The 17,989-nt window shown below is 31.2% G+C and overlaps 1 protein-coding gene, 1 long non-coding RNA gene and 1 other non-coding gene across 4 annotated transcripts; 1 reads left to right on the forward strand and 2 right to left on the reverse strand.

The window, feature by feature from the left end:
- Positions 1 to 1,989: 1,989 nt before the first annotated feature.
- Positions 1,990 to 2,061, reverse strand: TRNAD-GUC. Its single transcript has one exon. It is a non-coding gene; the product is annotated as a tRNA-Asp (tRNA).
- A 3,734-nt stretch (positions 2,062 to 5,795) lies between these two features.
- Positions 5,796 to 16,184, reverse strand: LOC110626968 (hydroxyacylglutathione hydrolase 2, mitochondrial). 2 transcript variants are annotated; one of them, XM_021773174.2, is made up of 9 exons: positions 16,061 to 16,184; positions 15,769 to 15,857; positions 14,711 to 14,893; positions 14,397 to 14,600; positions 13,068 to 13,191; positions 12,483 to 12,583; positions 7,654 to 7,728; positions 7,462 to 7,560; positions 5,796 to 6,210 (listed from the first exon to the last, which is right to left on the reverse strand). In XM_021773174.2, exons 2-9 carry the CDS (start codon positions 15,820 to 15,822, stop codon positions 6,064 to 6,066), a joined length of 987 nt encoding a protein of 328 aa, XP_021628866.1. In that variant the 5' UTR covers positions 15,823 to 15,857; positions 16,061 to 16,184; the 3' UTR covers positions 5,796 to 6,063. The 2 variants fall into 2 exon arrangements, with proteins under 2 accessions (XP_021628866.1, XP_043817936.1); XM_043962001.1 differs by lacking the exon at positions 16,061 to 16,184 and adding an exon at positions 15,975 to 15,993.
- Positions 16,185 to 16,879: 695 nt separating this feature from the next.
- LOC110627125 lies at positions 16,880 to 17,904 on the forward strand. The gene is made up of 2 exons (XR_002489842.2): positions 16,880 to 17,184; positions 17,491 to 17,904. It is a non-coding gene; the product is annotated as an uncharacterized LOC110627125 (long non-coding RNA).
- Positions 17,905 to 17,989: the final 85 nt, after the last annotated feature.

Genomic DNA, 17,989 nt, shown 5'->3' on the forward strand with positions numbered 1-17,989 from the left:
TTACAGGAGGTATGTTAGGCTTGCTACGGATCCCGGCGGCCTTAAGCTGATCTGGAAGCGGTCCGAATTTCAGGTCGTTACACCTTCAAATATCTAACCCGAGTCATCAATTAGGAGCACTCCTCCTTTTGCCAACCATCCCCTTCCATAAAGTTATGAAGAGGCTGGTATAGGGGCTCCTAGGCCTCAGAGTATTCAACATCTCGCCATGGCACTAACCTGGGTCGACTCTCTCTTTGAGGAGCCTAGATTATCTCTCCTTATTGCGAAGAATGCTATGCGACCTGGAGATAGCTAGAGATTCAGAGCTGATGAGACGGATGACCTGTACGACAACATCATCCAATCAACCATGGAGTGTGCGCTATCCGCCTACCTGGCTAAGGAGCGCAACAAAGGCCTAAGGAGGGAGTTTAAGGCACAAGAGGCGGATAAGAATCTTCTTCAGGAAGAGTGTTCAAGACTGAAGACTCGTGTGTATGAGGTGGAGAATACTATGAAGGAAACCCCAGAGTCTGTAGACAAGCTTCAAGTTGATCTGGATGAGGCAAATGCTACAAAGTCCACCCTTGAAAATCGGGCTAAGACTGCCGAGGATCAAGTGGCTAACCTTCAACGACAAGTCCAGGAGCTGTAGTCTCAAGCTTAGGAAAGTTAGCCCATCACAGACAAGGTTGCTGAGCTGGAAGCTGAACTTTAAGAGACGGTAGCCCGAGATGGGGAGATATTCATTGAAGGCCAAGACTCGGTCAAGAAGTAGTTGATCAAACACTTTCCAATTGAGGAATTCTTCTAGATTGATGACATCTTCCCTGAAGAGGAGGAGAAAGATGAGCATGAGGAGGGGCAGATGGAAGATAGTCCCCTCAATCGGGTCTCTTCTGAAAATGTAATAAATATAGATGAAAATTTAATAGAGGCTCGAGAGGAACTGATTGAGATCCTCTTGCTATGTGATTTTTATATAATGAAAAATATTTCTTTTATCTCCCTGTCTTTATTTTTACCAAATATTTTGATCGGTACTTGTCCCAAAAATCATAACTCTCACTAAATAAATGACTTAAATATATTTCAATGGAACTTATAAACGTTAATTTCTAGTGATTGATTAGAATGCCATGAAAAGCACTATGATAACTCATAACTACATTTTAAAAATTAAAAAACGCTATTCTGGTAGCCGGATCATATTATTACTTTAATACTATTAAGATAATAATTAATTATAATTTAAAATTGATATAAAAATTTTTATTCTTTTATTATATATAATAATATATTTTAATAAAAAAATTATTTTATTTTTAATAAAATTATAATTTTAATACTATTTTTTATTTATTATTAAAAATTAATTAAATTATTTCTTTATATTTAAATAGCGAGTTAAATATAGTGTTTCTCAAACTATTATTATTGATTTATAACTATAATTAAAATATATAAAATAATAAATTTTAGCCGCTATTTTAACCGTTATTTTAAATTTTTTTAGTAATAATTTTATATTATAATAAATAATAATTAAATTTAATCGGTTATTAAAATTAATATTTTAAGTAAAATGAGATTTTAAAAAATAAGCTAATATTTTGAGTAATACTATGTTTTAATTTTAGTATTAAAATTAAAATTTATTTTTATATTGAAAATTAATGTGGAAAATTAAAACTAAATTGATATTAATAATTATAAATCACGTGAGTGCTTTTTTTTTTTTTTTAAAAGAAACTATATAGAGATAAATGGCTTGCGCTTTACTATAATTAATTAATATATAATATATAAGATGTGGTAATTAATTAATTATCATTCATTAATTTACAGTAAGTTCTTGAAAATCACGTAAAGAATAATAATTATTCTCATTTATATTGTAAGAAGAACTTTATTTTTCAGCTAAATATTTTAAAATACTGTAATTTAAAAAAACATGCGGTGACGTGAAATTGAGAAGCTTTAAAGAAAGCTTAAATAATAAAAACTCGCCGTTGCCGGGGATCGAACCCGGGTCACCCGCGTGACAGGCGGGAATACTTACCACTATACTACAACGACTTGTTGATCTTGGAGTCTCCAGAATCATTTACAAGAAAGAATAATTAAATTTTATAAATCATTTTGCAAGAAAGAATTCAAATGAATAGAAAGGTGAGATTTTTGAAAATAATTATTATAAAAGAAAATAATTAAATTAAATTATTGCGAAACAAAAGGTAAATGAAAAAAAAATTAAATTTTATAAATCATACAAACTCATTTTTTTAAGAATTGAATTAAAAAGTTTAAAAAATATTTAAAAGAATATAAACATTAGTTACTTTTATTAATTTTAATTTTTTACTATTTTATTTTCATAATTTAATATATCTTTTCTTTATTTATTATCTTAAAATTATTATTCACTTTTCTTTTTTAGACCGTAATGATATATAAATTAATTATTATAATTTTATTTAATTTTATTTTATTTTTAAATATTTTTTAAAATATCTTTTAATATTTAATAAAATTTCATATATTTAAAATAAATATAACTGAAAAGTTAATAAAAAAATTTATATTTTAAAAATCGAGAGCAAATAAAATTTAATTCTGAAATTAAATTATACAAAAATTATATAAAACTTAATTGAATTTTATATTTTAAGTTATATTAAACCAAATAATAAAATTTATATATAATTCTAGTCATACAATGAACTGAACATTATGTTAGAAAATTTATTAAATTATCCCTATTCCATAATTAATTAATTAAAATATTTTTATATTTTTAAAAATTAAGCTCTTTCTTTTTATAAAAAAATTAATCAAATTATTAATTTTATTCGAAAAAATTAAATAATATACATATTTAAAATAGAAATAATTTCAATTAAAATTACGTTGTTTTACTCAAAATGTTAAATAAAATCGATTCAATTTTTTTTATCAACTAAACTCTTATTTTTATTAAGAGTTATGATTTAATATAATATTTTTTAATAATAACACATTATTTTTAGTATTTTAAAATATCATAAAATTTATTATTTTAATTAAGTAAATTTTCATTTAGAAAATATAAATAATAAAAAATTTAAAAATTATGAAAATAAATTTTTATTATAAAAGTATTATTATTAAAAATTATATTTTATTATTAAAAATAATATTATATTATATTATATTAAAATTTATTTAACCTTTAAATAAAAGTATAAAAATTTAATCGGTCAAAAAATTAAATTAGACTTAGTTGACGTTAACAAATCATGTAAACTTAATTTATAAGATTAAATAATATAAATAATTAAAATTATAAAAACCAAATAATATAAATAATACAAAAACATCTAACGATTTTTTTAATAGGAGTTTAATATTTAAAATATAAACTTATTTTAATTAAATAATTTTAAAATAGGATAGAACTAATTAATTTCATAAATTTTAGACACTTTGATGGTAATTTTTTTATTTAATTTAGAAATAAATTAATTTTTAATAATAATTTTTTAAATAAAGAATAATCTTATTTTAGTTGTGCATAAATTATATTTAGTATTTAATTAAAGGTTATTGAAAAGAAATTTAAATATTAATTTATATTTATATCTAAAATTTTAAATCTTCATAAAGTTAAAATTTTAATTTAACTTGTTTCTGTCGATTTCATTATTTACTCTTCAGTATTATTTAAATTTTTTATTTAATGATTAAAAAATCGAAAATATTTTGTTCAAAAAATAACTAAAGGGATATTAATAATTTTTTATATAGAAAAAATACACAAATAAATATAGAAATTTATATAATTTTTTGTTAAAATAGTTTTGTATATTTTATTTATTATTTTAAATTCAAGTTACTAAATAGATTTAAATTGTAATTAATATTAATAATTTATGATAAAATTGATATAATTAAAAGAATAAGGTAAAACAAGATGGAAAGGTTAGGCCTTTTGTGTCATTAAGCCCTTATTTTTTTTATTTTCTTTTTATAATGTTTAAAAATAAAAACACTTAACGGTTTATTATATTCTATTTATTTTTATTTTTTATGGATATAGATCTAATTAATAAATTTAGATTATCAAAATTATAATTAGTAATAAATAAATTAATATTTAATTTTCAACTTAATAAAATTTTAATTGTTCCAATAATTAAATAAAGATATTTATTTGAAGGGAAAATTGAGAATTTTTTCTTTATTTTTTATTTATTTTTAATGAAAAAATAATTAAAAAAACTTATTTCATTAATAAAACAATAAAAACTTTTAATGAAATTTTAAAAATATCAAAATTGAGTTATTAATAATCGCAATAGTAGAAAATTAAATAACAAATTTCTCTATTGTTTTTTAAAAATTATGATCTTCTTTCCCTATCATTCAAAATTATAAAAATTGAAAACTAAAATCCGCCGTTGCCGGGGATCGAACCCGGGTCACCCGCGTGACAGGCTTGAATACTTACCACTATACTACAACGACTTGCTTGTTTATTACCCGTAAAATTAAAAAACTTAGCGGGTTTGATACCAAACTTGTCAAGCAAAATGGGGATTTAGTCTAGTGGGCTTGGGTTGCGACAAGACTCCACTTGAGTTGAAAGGCATTAGTTTGAAAAAATATATTTCATTATTTCAGTATTTTTATGACTAAATTACACTAAAATCATTTTAAATTAAATTTTAATATCATTTTTGTTAAAGGATAGAAAATATCCTGTGACTTTATTAAGTTTTCACTCCAAGATTTAATTTATATCATCCGTTAATAAATAATAATAATTTTTAAATGTGGATAAAAATATTAATATAAAATAATATTAATATAAATTAAATTATATAATATTTTTTATTAATCATTATATTTTATTTATCATATTTTAATCGTAAAATTAATATTTTTTTACAGTGTTTAAAAATTATTATGCAAATTTAAACTATAAATTCTAAAGTGAAATTAGTAAAATTATGATTACGGACGGTTTCGTTATAGAGGTATAACCTCTTATTAGTATAAATTATTATGAAAAAAAAATTATAAAATGACTCAATTTTTTAAATTAAAAAAAATTAAATTTATTAATTTTTTAAAAAATAAATAAAATAAAAAAAACTAATTAAATTAATTTCTTGCTAAATTTTAGATTCCAAATTGAAGAATCACAGAAAGTCAACACTTCTAATACTCAGCAACTTCGTTTGAATCCTAATGATCCTACCCAGATTTCCAAGCTACATTCTGGAATTGCAGCATTCCAAACAATTCCAAATCTGTCATCTCTTATATCCAATGCTTATATCTGCAACTGAGATTCAAAGAAGAAAATCCTTATATGGCATCTTTATAAATTCATCTCAAATCTCATGGAAAATCCAGACAAAAAGGAAACAGTCTTCTTTCTCACTACTGAAGCACTGAAAGCTACTCTACTCATACAATGGCAAAATTGTTTGCTTTTCCAAATTTCTTTTCACATTTTGTCAGCCATGACACTTTTTGTTTTGTTTTGTTTTTTTCTTTACTGCCATGCAAATAAATCAAATTACAAGACTGCAAAAAACAGTAAAAGAATGAGAAACTATAAGAAAACCACCCTAAGGGTAATAGATTATTACGTAAGGAAAGTTTTGCAGCTATATCAACGGAACAGTTGCCAAGTATGCAGAACTGCCTGTACTCCGGACTCATGAAAAAGTGAGACTCTGAAAATGAGACCAAAAATGGAGAATAACCGCAACTGTTTAGCTAACAACCAAAATTCATAGCTTACTCCTAAAACCAAGAGAATATTGGGGAAAAAAAAATGTCAATCATATAGATTCTGATCTCAAAGGTATACTACAATCATACACAAACCATTTGACATATGATGTTAAACGCTTTGTCATCATCAAATGGAATTGAGAACCGAATTCAAATTAAGAACCTATAAGAAATTGAAAATATGCGAAATATATGGACAAAACTCCAAAATTCCAAAATTATATGGACAGAAGGGGAGTTTACTAAGGGGGTTACTTATCATATAGACAGATGAGATACACCCTGTATTTGATCTTAAAAATTATCCTTTGCTCGACGGATGACACCTAAGGCTTCTGCATCATTTGCTGTCATTGGAATATTTAATGACCGGCGAATTTCTGCACTTGAACTGCGGAGGAAAGGATTACAAGCCTTCTCAACCTTTAGCGTAGTTGGAATCTACACACAAAAGAAAGCCAACTTCAATGTGGAAAATTTGGGAAGACAAAACTTATAACACTGACATGATAAGATTGGCAAAGATCAGCAGTTAAACGAAGCAAAGTGTAAAGTCACTGTGAAGTCCCTCTCTCTAGTAGCTACAACAGCCTAACTAATGTAACTGTTTCTCACTCCATTCCCTCATAACGGCCTAACTAACGTAACTGTTTCTCATCATTCCCTCTTTTTACTCAACTGAGTATAGTTATTAACAATGGTTCCCTCCATTTCCCGCTAATTCCAACCTTCCTCCTTCTATATGCGATAATAGGCCTGTAAGGTGGCCAAGCAACTTGAATTGCTTGTAGTATGAGTTCCTTTGAATTGAACTTGGTTTTAAGGTTAACAACCGGGAATAAGCTGCACAACAATATATAACTAACCTGATCGAGAGAGAGAGAGAGAGAGAGAGAGAGAGAGAGATTGCAACAAAGTTCCATTGCAATTCTTTGCACCCTACAACAATGAGTTCATTTAAATTGAACCTGACCTTAAGGTTTCATAACCATTGATTTCTGCATAACACAACCATTGAACCTGATCTTAAAGACTTAAATGTGAATTTTATTAAACTTTAGGGCGCCTATGGTAGTTACATTTAATTTTTGTTGGAAAAACTACAATACCCTAGGTTCCTGCCGCCCCCTTCAAAGACTCGGGGGGGGGGGGGGGGGGAATGCCACCTTGTCCCCTTAGCAGGTCAGTATCTGAACTCAAAAAAAGAGGAAACTTCAAAATGGATGAAAATTTTCACATTCAACTGCACATGAAGCATAAACCACTATTGCATAACAAGACACCTTATATTGAGCTCCATATTTTGGTTGTGCAAATAGCCAGTTCAATCACTCTGGGAATTTTGACATAGTGAACCAATCTATCACGGGGTTCTCAGAGTTCCAAAACCAATAGATGCACAAATATGAACTCAAGTTTGTTTCATATAAATATCAACAGGAGCTGTTCATCTCTTGGCAATCCTAGAAATCAATTAGAAGGGATAGAAAACCTAGTGGGCAACTAGCAGAGTCTCTGAGCTAGCAGTTCTGATTTGCAAGGGTTTAGCAGGGTGAAAGGCCAGGACTTCAAGGGCGATAGAGGGCTTCCCTTTTGCATACCAGTCATGGGAAAAATATAAATGAAAACCTCTGTGTAGGTGTGTGGGTGAGTGAATGAATATATATGCATAAAAAAGTCTAGAGGACTCACTGTTGGCAAATTCTTGCTGCGAAGATGGGCCACATGGGCTGAATAGGACTGGAGTGCCTCATTATTAGGTTCTATAGACAATGCAAACTTTGAATTACTCTGCCAATTGGATGCCTCAAAGTTAGGGCCCATGATTTCAATCTTGGATAGACTGAGCAAGCACAAAATACAGAAAAGATTATAGCAACTCACCAATGTATATTCATGGCCGCAATATATATTTGTATCATCCGGCAAAGACATGAGTTTTTTCAGGGATGAAAGCATCTGGAACAAACACAATTATCTGTTGAAATATTCATTCACCACAGATGCATATATATAACTTGCTAAAAGAACTTTCTTTTTTTTTTTCCCTTGAAGTTCCCAAAAGAACTTCATTGAAAAGAAAAGGTTAAATGACATAAATATATTTCAGCCCTCAGCATTTGCAGATACTTAACCATACAACTTTTTGTTGAAGATTTTAAGTACGATTAAAATATAATTACGCCTCCATATTAGTTGAGATTAACCCATTGAACAATTAAACTAAAATCGTGAAATATTGAAAACCTTAACTTATAAAAATCACAACAATTAACATAAATTAACCATATTATCAATCATTTATCAGAAAAAAAAAAAAAAAAATTTGATCACACATATTGTTGACTGCACTCTAAATGTTATATTGATTTCATTCTAAATTTTTATAAATTGACAAAATTAGACGAGTAATTATATCATTTTATTAAAATTTCAAGTGCAATCAGCGAAATTTAGAAACAGTTAGCAATTATACAAGGATGTAAATATGTACTCGGCCATTTATGTACCAAGTTTTCTAGAAAATGAAAGTTCCATTTGCCCAAATGATGATAAAACTAATTCCCTCAAAAACAAAGATATTCCCTCGTTTTTTTCAAAGGATTTTAAGCAAACACATCCTATAAGAAAATGTTGACCAACATAGAAGGTTCTTAATTAGGAGGATTCAAATCTTTGCCATCCCAATTAGATTTGATTTAAGGGATTTTATTTTTATTGTAAATATTTCTAATTTAAGTTGATTCTTTGTGTATAAATAATCAAACCTTGTAAAGATCAATTCAATTGGAATAAAATCAAATTTCATAGTATCAGAGTTTTTTTTTTCCTAATTTTAGAGTTTAAATTCAATTTTTCTCTTAAGGTTTCTAAAACCCTAGATCTACCTTTTTGGTACTATTCTATCTAGGAATCTTTTTTCATCTTTCCGACGCCACCAGCAAGTTCACCGGACCGCCGAAAAGCCGCGCGCATGAGGCTCAAGCACCCTCGCAAGATTCTGTCTTTCCCACGGGCCGGGGCGTGTGACGTTTTTCAGTGGTCTTTTTGACGGCGATCATTTCCGACAGACTCGCCTTCAACTCGCGCCTCTGATCTGTGTGGACCCGTGATTTGGTTCACCTTTTTTCGACGTGGGAGACATTTTTTGGCTTTGATCCTTTCCGGCATTCTCGCCTTTAAGTTGCGCTTCTAATCTGCTGGATCCGTGCCTTTTTCGCCAGTGAACAGTAATTCTTTCTTCAATAACAATAATTTTTCACTGTTTTTAACAGAAAAAGAGTGGTTTTTTTTTCTTGAAATGGCAGTGATTTGTGTGGATAATGTAAGAACTTCTGATAATACTTTTGTTTCCTCTCTTGATTCTACTCCATAGATTATTGATTCTGATGCAAATAGATATATGACGGGCTCCTTTTAAGACTTCCTTAATTATCTTCCATGTCTATAAAAAAAATACTGTCAAAATCGCAGACGGTTCTTACACTCCTATATCTGGAACCGGATCTATTGTTTGTACTCCAAATATTAAGTTATCATCTGTTCTTCATGTTCCTTATTTTCCCGTTAATCTTTTATCTGTTAGTGCTCTCACTAAAACACTTAACTATAAATTTTTTTCTGACCATTGTGTTATTCAGGACCTTCAAACTAGGAAGAGAATTGGCAATAGTAAACTGCATGATAGCTTATATATGTTGGAAGGGAATCTGAGTTTGAATTCACCTCGGGCTCTTTTTGGAAGAAATCAGGATGTCAACCAGAAAATCATACAGTGGCATCGACGGTTAGTTTGTGATGCATGTGAGTATGCTAAACATACAAGAACCTCTTATACTTCCAGTAACAATAAGAGTACGATCCCTTTTGTGACCATCTATTCTAACTTTGGGGACCTACTCAAACGGTCTCACTATCTGGTAATTGTTGGTTTATTACTTTTATTGATTGTTGCACTCGCATGACTTGGGTTTATTTAATAAAGATAAAGAATGAAGTGATTTCTTACTTTCAAACTTTTCACAAGATGATTTGTACTCAATTTGATGCTAAGATAAAAGTTTTGAAAACTGATTGTACAGAGTACATGGATGGCCATTTTTCGGCTTATCTGGAGTCTAATGAGATAATGCATCAAACTAGTTGTCCTTACACTAGTGCCAAAAATAGTGTTGCTGAAAGAAAAAATAAACACCTATTGAAAGTAGCTCGATCTCTCCTTTTCACCGTGAACCTTCCAAAAACCTATTGGAGAGATGCAGTCTTAGCCGCAGCTATCTCATTAATAGAATGTCTCTCAAAGCTCTTGCCTTTAAAAGCCCTTTAGAGGTGCTACAAGGAAAAATTACTTGTATTGTTTCACTAAAAGTGTTTGGATACACGTGTCTTGTTCATACTAAGACAGGTAGAAAGCTCGATCCGAAGGCTATTAAATGTGTGTTTGTTGGGTACTCTCTCACACAGAAGTGTTACAAGTGTTACTACCCTCCATCTAGAAAATACTTTGTTAGTATGGATGTTATCTTTAGAGAGACTAAACCTTACTTTAGTACTACCCCATCACCTCTTCAAGGGGAGGACAATGAGAAAGAAGTATAACTCTAGAACGTTTTATTCTAGAGGAGACTATATAGGGGGAGACTATTGGTGACTAAATTGGGCATTTGGATAAATTAGATTTAAGGAGATACTCAAGAAGAGACAAAACAGAAGCAGAAAAAGCCATTGTGTAGCCTACCAGTGTCATGAATCTTCCTCTTCGCCATCTGGTAAGTCATCCCTAAACCTTGAGCCATTTGATGATCTAAATAAACCAATTGCTCAAAGAGGAGTTAAATCTTGCACAAAACACTCTATTTCTAACTTTCTCTCTTATGATTCTTTGTCTCCATCCTATAGAGCCTTTGCCTTGCCTCTTTCCTCTGCGTCTATTCCACAGGATTGGAAAGAAGCTCTTGTAGATCATAAATGGAAGGGAGCAATAATTGATGAGATGAAAGCACTGGCCAAAAATGAGACCTGGGAGCTTGTCACTCTCCCAACTAAAAAGAAACTTGTTGGTTGCAAATGGGTATTCACTGTGAAATACAAAGCAGATGGATCAATTAAAAGATTCAAGGCTAGACTAGTGACCAAGAGATACACTCAAACTTATGGAGTGGATTACCATGAGACATTTGCCCCTATTGCCAAAATGAACTCAATCAGAGTATTGCTATCTTGCGTTGTTAACCTTGACTAGGAGCTCTAACAATTTGATATGAAAATGCATTCCTCCATGGAGACTTAGAGGAGAAAGTGTATATGGAAATCCTTCCTGGATGTGCCGATGAAAAAACACAAGGAAAGGTATACAAGCTAAAAAAGGCTTTGTATGGGTTGAAGCAGTCACCCAGAGCTTGATTTGATCAATTCAGTAGAGCTATGATTTCCTTTGACTATCAACAGACCAATGCTGACCATACCCTATTTATCAGACATCACAAAGGTAAAATCACTCTTCTTATAGTCTATGTTGATGACATAGTAAAGACAAGGGATGACAGTGAAGAGAAGATTCGACTGAAAAAGTTTTTGGTTCATGAGTTTGAAATTAAAGATCTAGGAAAACTACAATATTTCCTGTGAATCGAGGTTGCCAGGTCAAAGAAAGAGAACTTTATTTCTCAGAGAAAATACATTCTGAATCTTTTAGAAGAAACTGGTATATTAGGTTGCAAACCAGCACAAACTCCCATTGAGAGCAATCACAAGTTACAAGCAGGGATCAGTGAATCAGTAGATATGGGCAGATATCAAAGGTTGGTAGGTAGACTGATTTATCTTTCGCATACTCGACCGGACATAACATATGTAGTCAGCTTAGTCAGTCATTTTATGCATGATCTCGTGAGTCTCACATGCAAGCTGTATTTCACATTTTGCAATACTTGAAGTCTGCTCCTGGAAAAGGTCTCCTACTCTCTAATCACGATCATCTTCGCATAGATTCATTCATAGATGCATATTGGGCTGAATCTCTTGACGATAGAAGGTCGACTAGTGGTTGTTGTACACTTGTTGGAGGAAACCTTGTCACTTGGAGAAGCAAAAAGCAAAGTATTGTTGCTTGATCAAATGCTGAGGCAGCATATAGAGCGATGGGCACAAAGTGTTTGTGAACTCCTATGATTGCAGAGATTGTTGAAGGAATTGAAACTATTGGAGAGGGACAAACTCCTCTTATACTATGACAACAAAGCTGTCATCAGTACAGTTCACAATCCGGTTTAACATGACCCAATGAAGCATTAATTGATACTTCATTAAAGCGAAATTAATAAATGGTGTCTTCAGGTTAGATCATGTGACTTCCGATGAATAGTTAGCTGATGTGTTTACCAAAAGATTCAGCAACATACCTATCATACCTTGGTTTGCAAGCTGGGCATGTGTGATATCTACGCACCAACTTGAGGGGAGTGTTGATCAACATAGAATGTTTCTAATTAGGAGGATTCAAATCTTTGGGATCCTAATTAGGCTTGATTTAAGGGATTTTATTCTTATTGTAAGTATTCCTAATTTAGGTTGATTCTTTGTATATAAATACTCAAACCTTATAAAGATCAATTCAATTGGAATAGAATAAAAAATTTCTCCCATAATTCTTCGGAAAATAAATATAAAGAAGAAGAAGAAAAATTAATCCCTGGATTGGCAGCACCAACTACCTGCTCAGGTGTTCCTTCGAAAAGCCTGCCACACGATAAGCTAAACAGAGTGTCTCCTGTGAAAACTGCCCCTGATCCAGGAAAGTAGAAACTAATGTGGCCTACAATAAGGTCAAAGCAGAACATTAGAATTTAAAATGAAAAAATGAAAAATATGTTTGTAGTCTGCCCATACTTGCTTATATATACTAAATACAGTACTCCTTATAGACCACACCTATAGTCTACATAGATATAATTGTTATCTATTGACCACAGAATCACAGATGTACTAGTCTTCTTTTAGGACAAAAAAAAAAAAAAACCAAAAGCATATCATTGCAATTCAAGAAACTTGAATTGTCGTAAGCCACAATAACCAATAATAAGTAACTTTATGAAATGGTAATCAAAACTTAAAACTAAAGTACTTAACCATATGCCACTCCTTACAAAAACTACTCACATAGTACCAATGACAACACAAAGAAAACTAGTGACGTAACAATACAGAAGCCAGCTTCAGATATAAGGTATCTAATTCCATTAACTGATATTTTAAACCCATACGGTTTTCATATGTCATACAAAACAACAAAACACAACCTCGGGTGTGACCAGGAGTATCCATTACAACCACCTCATGTCCTGCAAATTTCCATTTATCTCCATCATTCAGAACTATATCAATGCCAGGAATTCTATCTCTGTCCGTTCCTGCACCAATTACCTACAAGCAGGATTTGGAAATGTAAATACTACAAAATATTGAATGCGCTTTCAAAGGTTCAACCATTTCACAGAAGCCATGAACTTTATTGAATCTGCATCTCGCTTTTGCATTTTAATTCAAATTCCTTGCTCCCAACACACGCACTTTTGAAACAAAAGAGTAAAGATAAAAAATAAGCTTGCATTTTAATCATTCGTGCACAATAAAAAACTAGAAGTATATAAATGGGAAGAACTTTGCAAAATGGCCACGAAAGTGATTGACGACTTGACATGACCAACATCACCAATATAAGGCATCTTCCGTTTCCCAAAATGTTAATAACCAAACCATTAAAATGATTAAAATAGTAGTTAACAAATTAAAAAGATAACCATTACAGCAATTCAGAAAAACCTATTTGCTGTCTTTCTATCAGGTTGAGTGCTTGGGTTTTGGAATGGAGAGGATTTATTAAACAAAATGGTAAGAGTTTTTTAGAGTTGCATTTTTTTTCCTCTCTATTATATTAAGTATTTGGAACTATGGATGGAGAGGAATGCAAAAATTTTCCAGGCCCTATTTTCATATTTTAAGAACTGCTTTGCAATAACGTGATCTCTTGGCTTCTTAATGGACTCGTGCTTCAAGGGCTTTAAGGGCTTTAAAAGGAGTTTCTTTAAACATTATTACAAATGGCAACAGAGAGCATAGACAATAGGATTTGGTTTTTCTTCAAATGCTCGTACTTCAGGTCTGGCATACTTACTACTGATAAACTAGTAAAAATTCAAGATAGTAAATTTCCTTAATCAAACTAAGTTTTATGTTAGGAAAGACTTTCACAAGAATGCCAAAAGAAGGGCAAGCAACAATTCTATACTCAGATTCCATAAGAGCCTAACTTAATCACATGATTACAGATTTGTTAGTAAATTTCTTGCATAAATCAAAAAATAAACTCTTTTATCTGTTTTAACTCTAAAAGATCTCCTTACTAAAATTGTCGATATAAGGAATAATTACTTTCTTAATTAGAAACAGTAGGAAGAAAAATGTTCCTTATTTTCAAATATAGTCTGCAAAACTGAAATTGCTAAGACAAGCTTTTATTTTTAAGGCTTATAACTTTTGTGTCCATGTTCACTTATAGGAATCCAACTACTTAAATATTTATGGAAAAAAAAAAAAAGAATCTGCACCAGTAGATACCATTGTCATACCTTGGCCCCATACCTTGCTTTCAACTCTTCATTCCCACCAGTGTGATCATGATGATGATGTGTATTTAGTATATAGGTCAAATTTCGGTTCTTCCTTCTTAAAGCATCTATAACAGGGACAGCTTCAGAGGGATCAACAACTCCAACTGTGCCAGTATCCACATCATGTAAAAGATATGCATAGTTATCCCTAAGACACGGCACCTGAAGATGCAAAAAAGCAGCAAAAGATTGGTAACCCAAATTAAATTTGCAAGACCAGAACCCAAGATATCAACCCTATATAACAATTAAAAGAAAGGACAGGTTTTTACCAATTCAATTTGTAATGAGGAAGACATATTGGAAACACTGCAAAATTGAGCAACTCTAAGTGTTCTACTAGCTCCACGCAAGGTCTTCAATGGCATAGACAGTAAGTGCATGAATCCATACAAGGGACCTTTTCTGAAGCAAAGCTCTCTCGTTCCTGGCCACACACAACGCCCACTCCCCGCCTAAATTATGAGAAGCAAAAGTAAGGTTCTAAACAAATTTCTTTGCAATGTCAACAGACACCTCTACTAAAACAAAGGTGATGGAAAATGATATTAGCCTATGATGGAAGAACAAAGACTAAATTACACACATAGCACCAAATGGCAAGTAAGGAATAAGCAAGCATGTTATTACATAGACCAACATTATATGCAAAAAGGTAAGGACAATAAGATAATGGGGAGGTAGCAAATTGCATGAGCCATTACTATGTATAGTAAACCTCATGACATGTCATGCCATTTAACTTGATGAGTAAATATAATCATTTGAAAATGAAACCAAGTTCCTCAAATCACAAAAAAAGACAGATTGTACTATTCTTAAATCCATTAGCCGTGATTATGATCCCCCCCCCCCCCCAACTCACATTCAAATCCTGAATTGGCCACTTCACTAGTAAGTATTAACAAGGAATTCTAACAATTGACAACAAACCCCCCAATCCATCACCATAAATTATGAAATCTCAAACATGTTTCCCTAAAACAATTTGTAAATTGCAACTATTCAGGATACAGTTTCAACACTACAAAATACATATGATTGATCATACCATTGGTTTTGAAGGACGAAACTATTAAAAAAAAGGGTTCATTCGCAATTCTTGATGCCAGCAAGCAAAACTGCTTCAAAGCCAGTCAAGTCGAACACTAAAAAAATAAATCAACAAATAATATCGAATTCATCACATGGGTTGAAATGCTACATACCCAGGAAAATTAACAAAAAGCACCACCACAACAGACTACCTAATCCGTGCAAGTATTACTTCAAAGCAATTTTAAAAAAGAAAAAAATAATAATAATAACAACAAAAAGAGCAGAAACAAACCCTTGAGCAATGAAGGGAGGCCATAGCACAAGATGCTTTGGATATCATTTGCATCCTTCTCTCAAACTCTTTATGGGTCCTAAGAATTTCTGAGAAATAAGAGATAAAAAGAAGTTTTTTATTATTATTATTATATTTTCAGAGAAAGCTGTTGAGAGAAAGAGAAAGCAATTATGGCATGGCAATGGGATGCTCTGAACAATCACCTGTTGATACTTCCGTAGAGAATAATATTAATAAATAAATAAAGAAGAAAAACAAGAAAATATTTATTATATGAGTTTTATCTCACCTTAATAATTCATGTGCAAAATCTCTGTGCAGAGTGAATCAAAGTGTAATGACAACTCGAAAAGTTTTCAAGTTTAATCTCCACCTCTCTCTCTCTCTGATAAAAAAAAGACGCAACCGCCATAGGTTTTTTTTTTAATTATTATTTAATTTTTATATTATAAAAAATTTATTAATTTTATTAAATGTAATTAATTAATAATTTTTTTAAAATTGTAGATTATATAGTAAAATATTTAATAATAAAAATTAATTAATAAATTTTTTAAATTTTAAGAATATATTTTTTAAAATTAAAAATTAAATAACAATTATTTTTTTTATGAATTAAGCTCCTTATAAAAAAAATATACATATTTATACTTTCTGAATCTAGTGACAGTTGGTGAGTTTTTTTTTTTTCCCCTCCAAAGGTGATAAAGTTACATGTCGGTGAGAAGGGTGAAAGGACAAATTTAAAGACAGTACATGTGGAGGTAGATGAGTGAGGTTTTGGATGCGGACTGCTCCGTCATTAATCTAGGGCCCACGTGGCAGATTACTTGTAAAGCTCGTTGTCCCTACCTTTTTAAAAGAATTCTTTTATAAATTTTACGAAAAAATAAATTATATTTAAAAAATGTGAAATATTTTTTAATAAAATAATTTATTTTTTATTATTTAATTTTAATTTAAAAATAAAATTTATTAATAAATTTATATACAAATATTTTAATAAAAATTTAAAAAATAATTTTTTCTTTTTAAAATAAAAAATTATTTTTCTATTGGAGTTGTGTAGTCTTATTTTTGCCCCTTCACAGAAAGACACGACCTTGTCCCCCAACCTTGGTCGTGGATTATCCTTTTTACCTCCAAGGCTGCGTGGTAGTCTTATTTTGCCCCTTCACAGAAAGGCCATCTACTTGGCTCCATTTTCCTAAAAACTAAATGAGCGTGAGACTGCATAGAGCTCTGCCTTCTCCTTCGATCTCATCGCGATTCTCTGAGTTCGATCCTCTGAACTGCTGCTCTCTTGAATCTTAGCTACTGACACCTAATTTGAACTGATGGTCTTTAAAAATGGAGGCTTCTTTGAGGTCATGTAAAGATTTGTCATTGGGTTGGCTTCAGCACATGCATGTGGTCAGCATCTGCATCTGCTGTTCTTGTTTTTTGATACTGATTGTTTGGAAGCTGATGGCAATGGGATGTATGGCACTGCATCTCATTGTTTCCTATGATGCCATTTTCTTGCATGATGAATTATTTTATCTTTGATAAAAAAAAAAAAATCTTTTTTCATATTTAATTGCTATTTTAAAAAATCTTTGCTATTAAACGCTCTTGTTTGTCAGAGAATATATACAATTTTCCTACAAACGTATTATTTTACAATATTTTATAATATATGTGCTCATTTCGTCTCCTGCTCCTTGGTTTCTTTAACAGAGAAACTAATTTGTTAGGTCACTGAGTTTCGATATCTGTTTGGACTCATCGCCGACATAGGGAGAGGCGCAATAATGTTTCCAGCCATTTCCCAATAAACAGTGATCGGAGCTACCGCTCACACGCCTGTATGTAGGAGCACATGCAACGCATGTTGGACCTCCGATCACCCCTTCGACGGTCGCTTCACTATTTCCAACCATCCCCTAGTGGTTCGATCGATTCATTCAAACCTGTGGCAGTGGGCTTCTCCTTTGGTTGGATATTGTTTCTTTCTCCAGGTTTTGTTTCTCATATTTGTTTTGTGCCTGTGAGCTATTTGGGTTTAGAACTCTTAGGTAGAACTTTTGTTTCGACTATTTTGTGTTGGCTTGTTGGTCGGATATTAATATGGCTTCTGATGGTAAATTTATAGTTACTGAAATTATTCCGACACCAACTAAAATTACTAATCATAAGTTGAAAGGGCTCTAAATACTCTAATTATTTAGAGTATCGA

The sequence above is a fragment of the Manihot esculenta genome, chromosome 11 (assembly GCF_001659605.2).
Source record: "Manihot esculenta cultivar AM560-2 chromosome 11, M.esculenta_v8, whole genome shotgun sequence".
Lineage (NCBI taxonomy): Eukaryota > Viridiplantae > Streptophyta > Magnoliopsida > Malpighiales > Euphorbiaceae > Manihot > Manihot esculenta.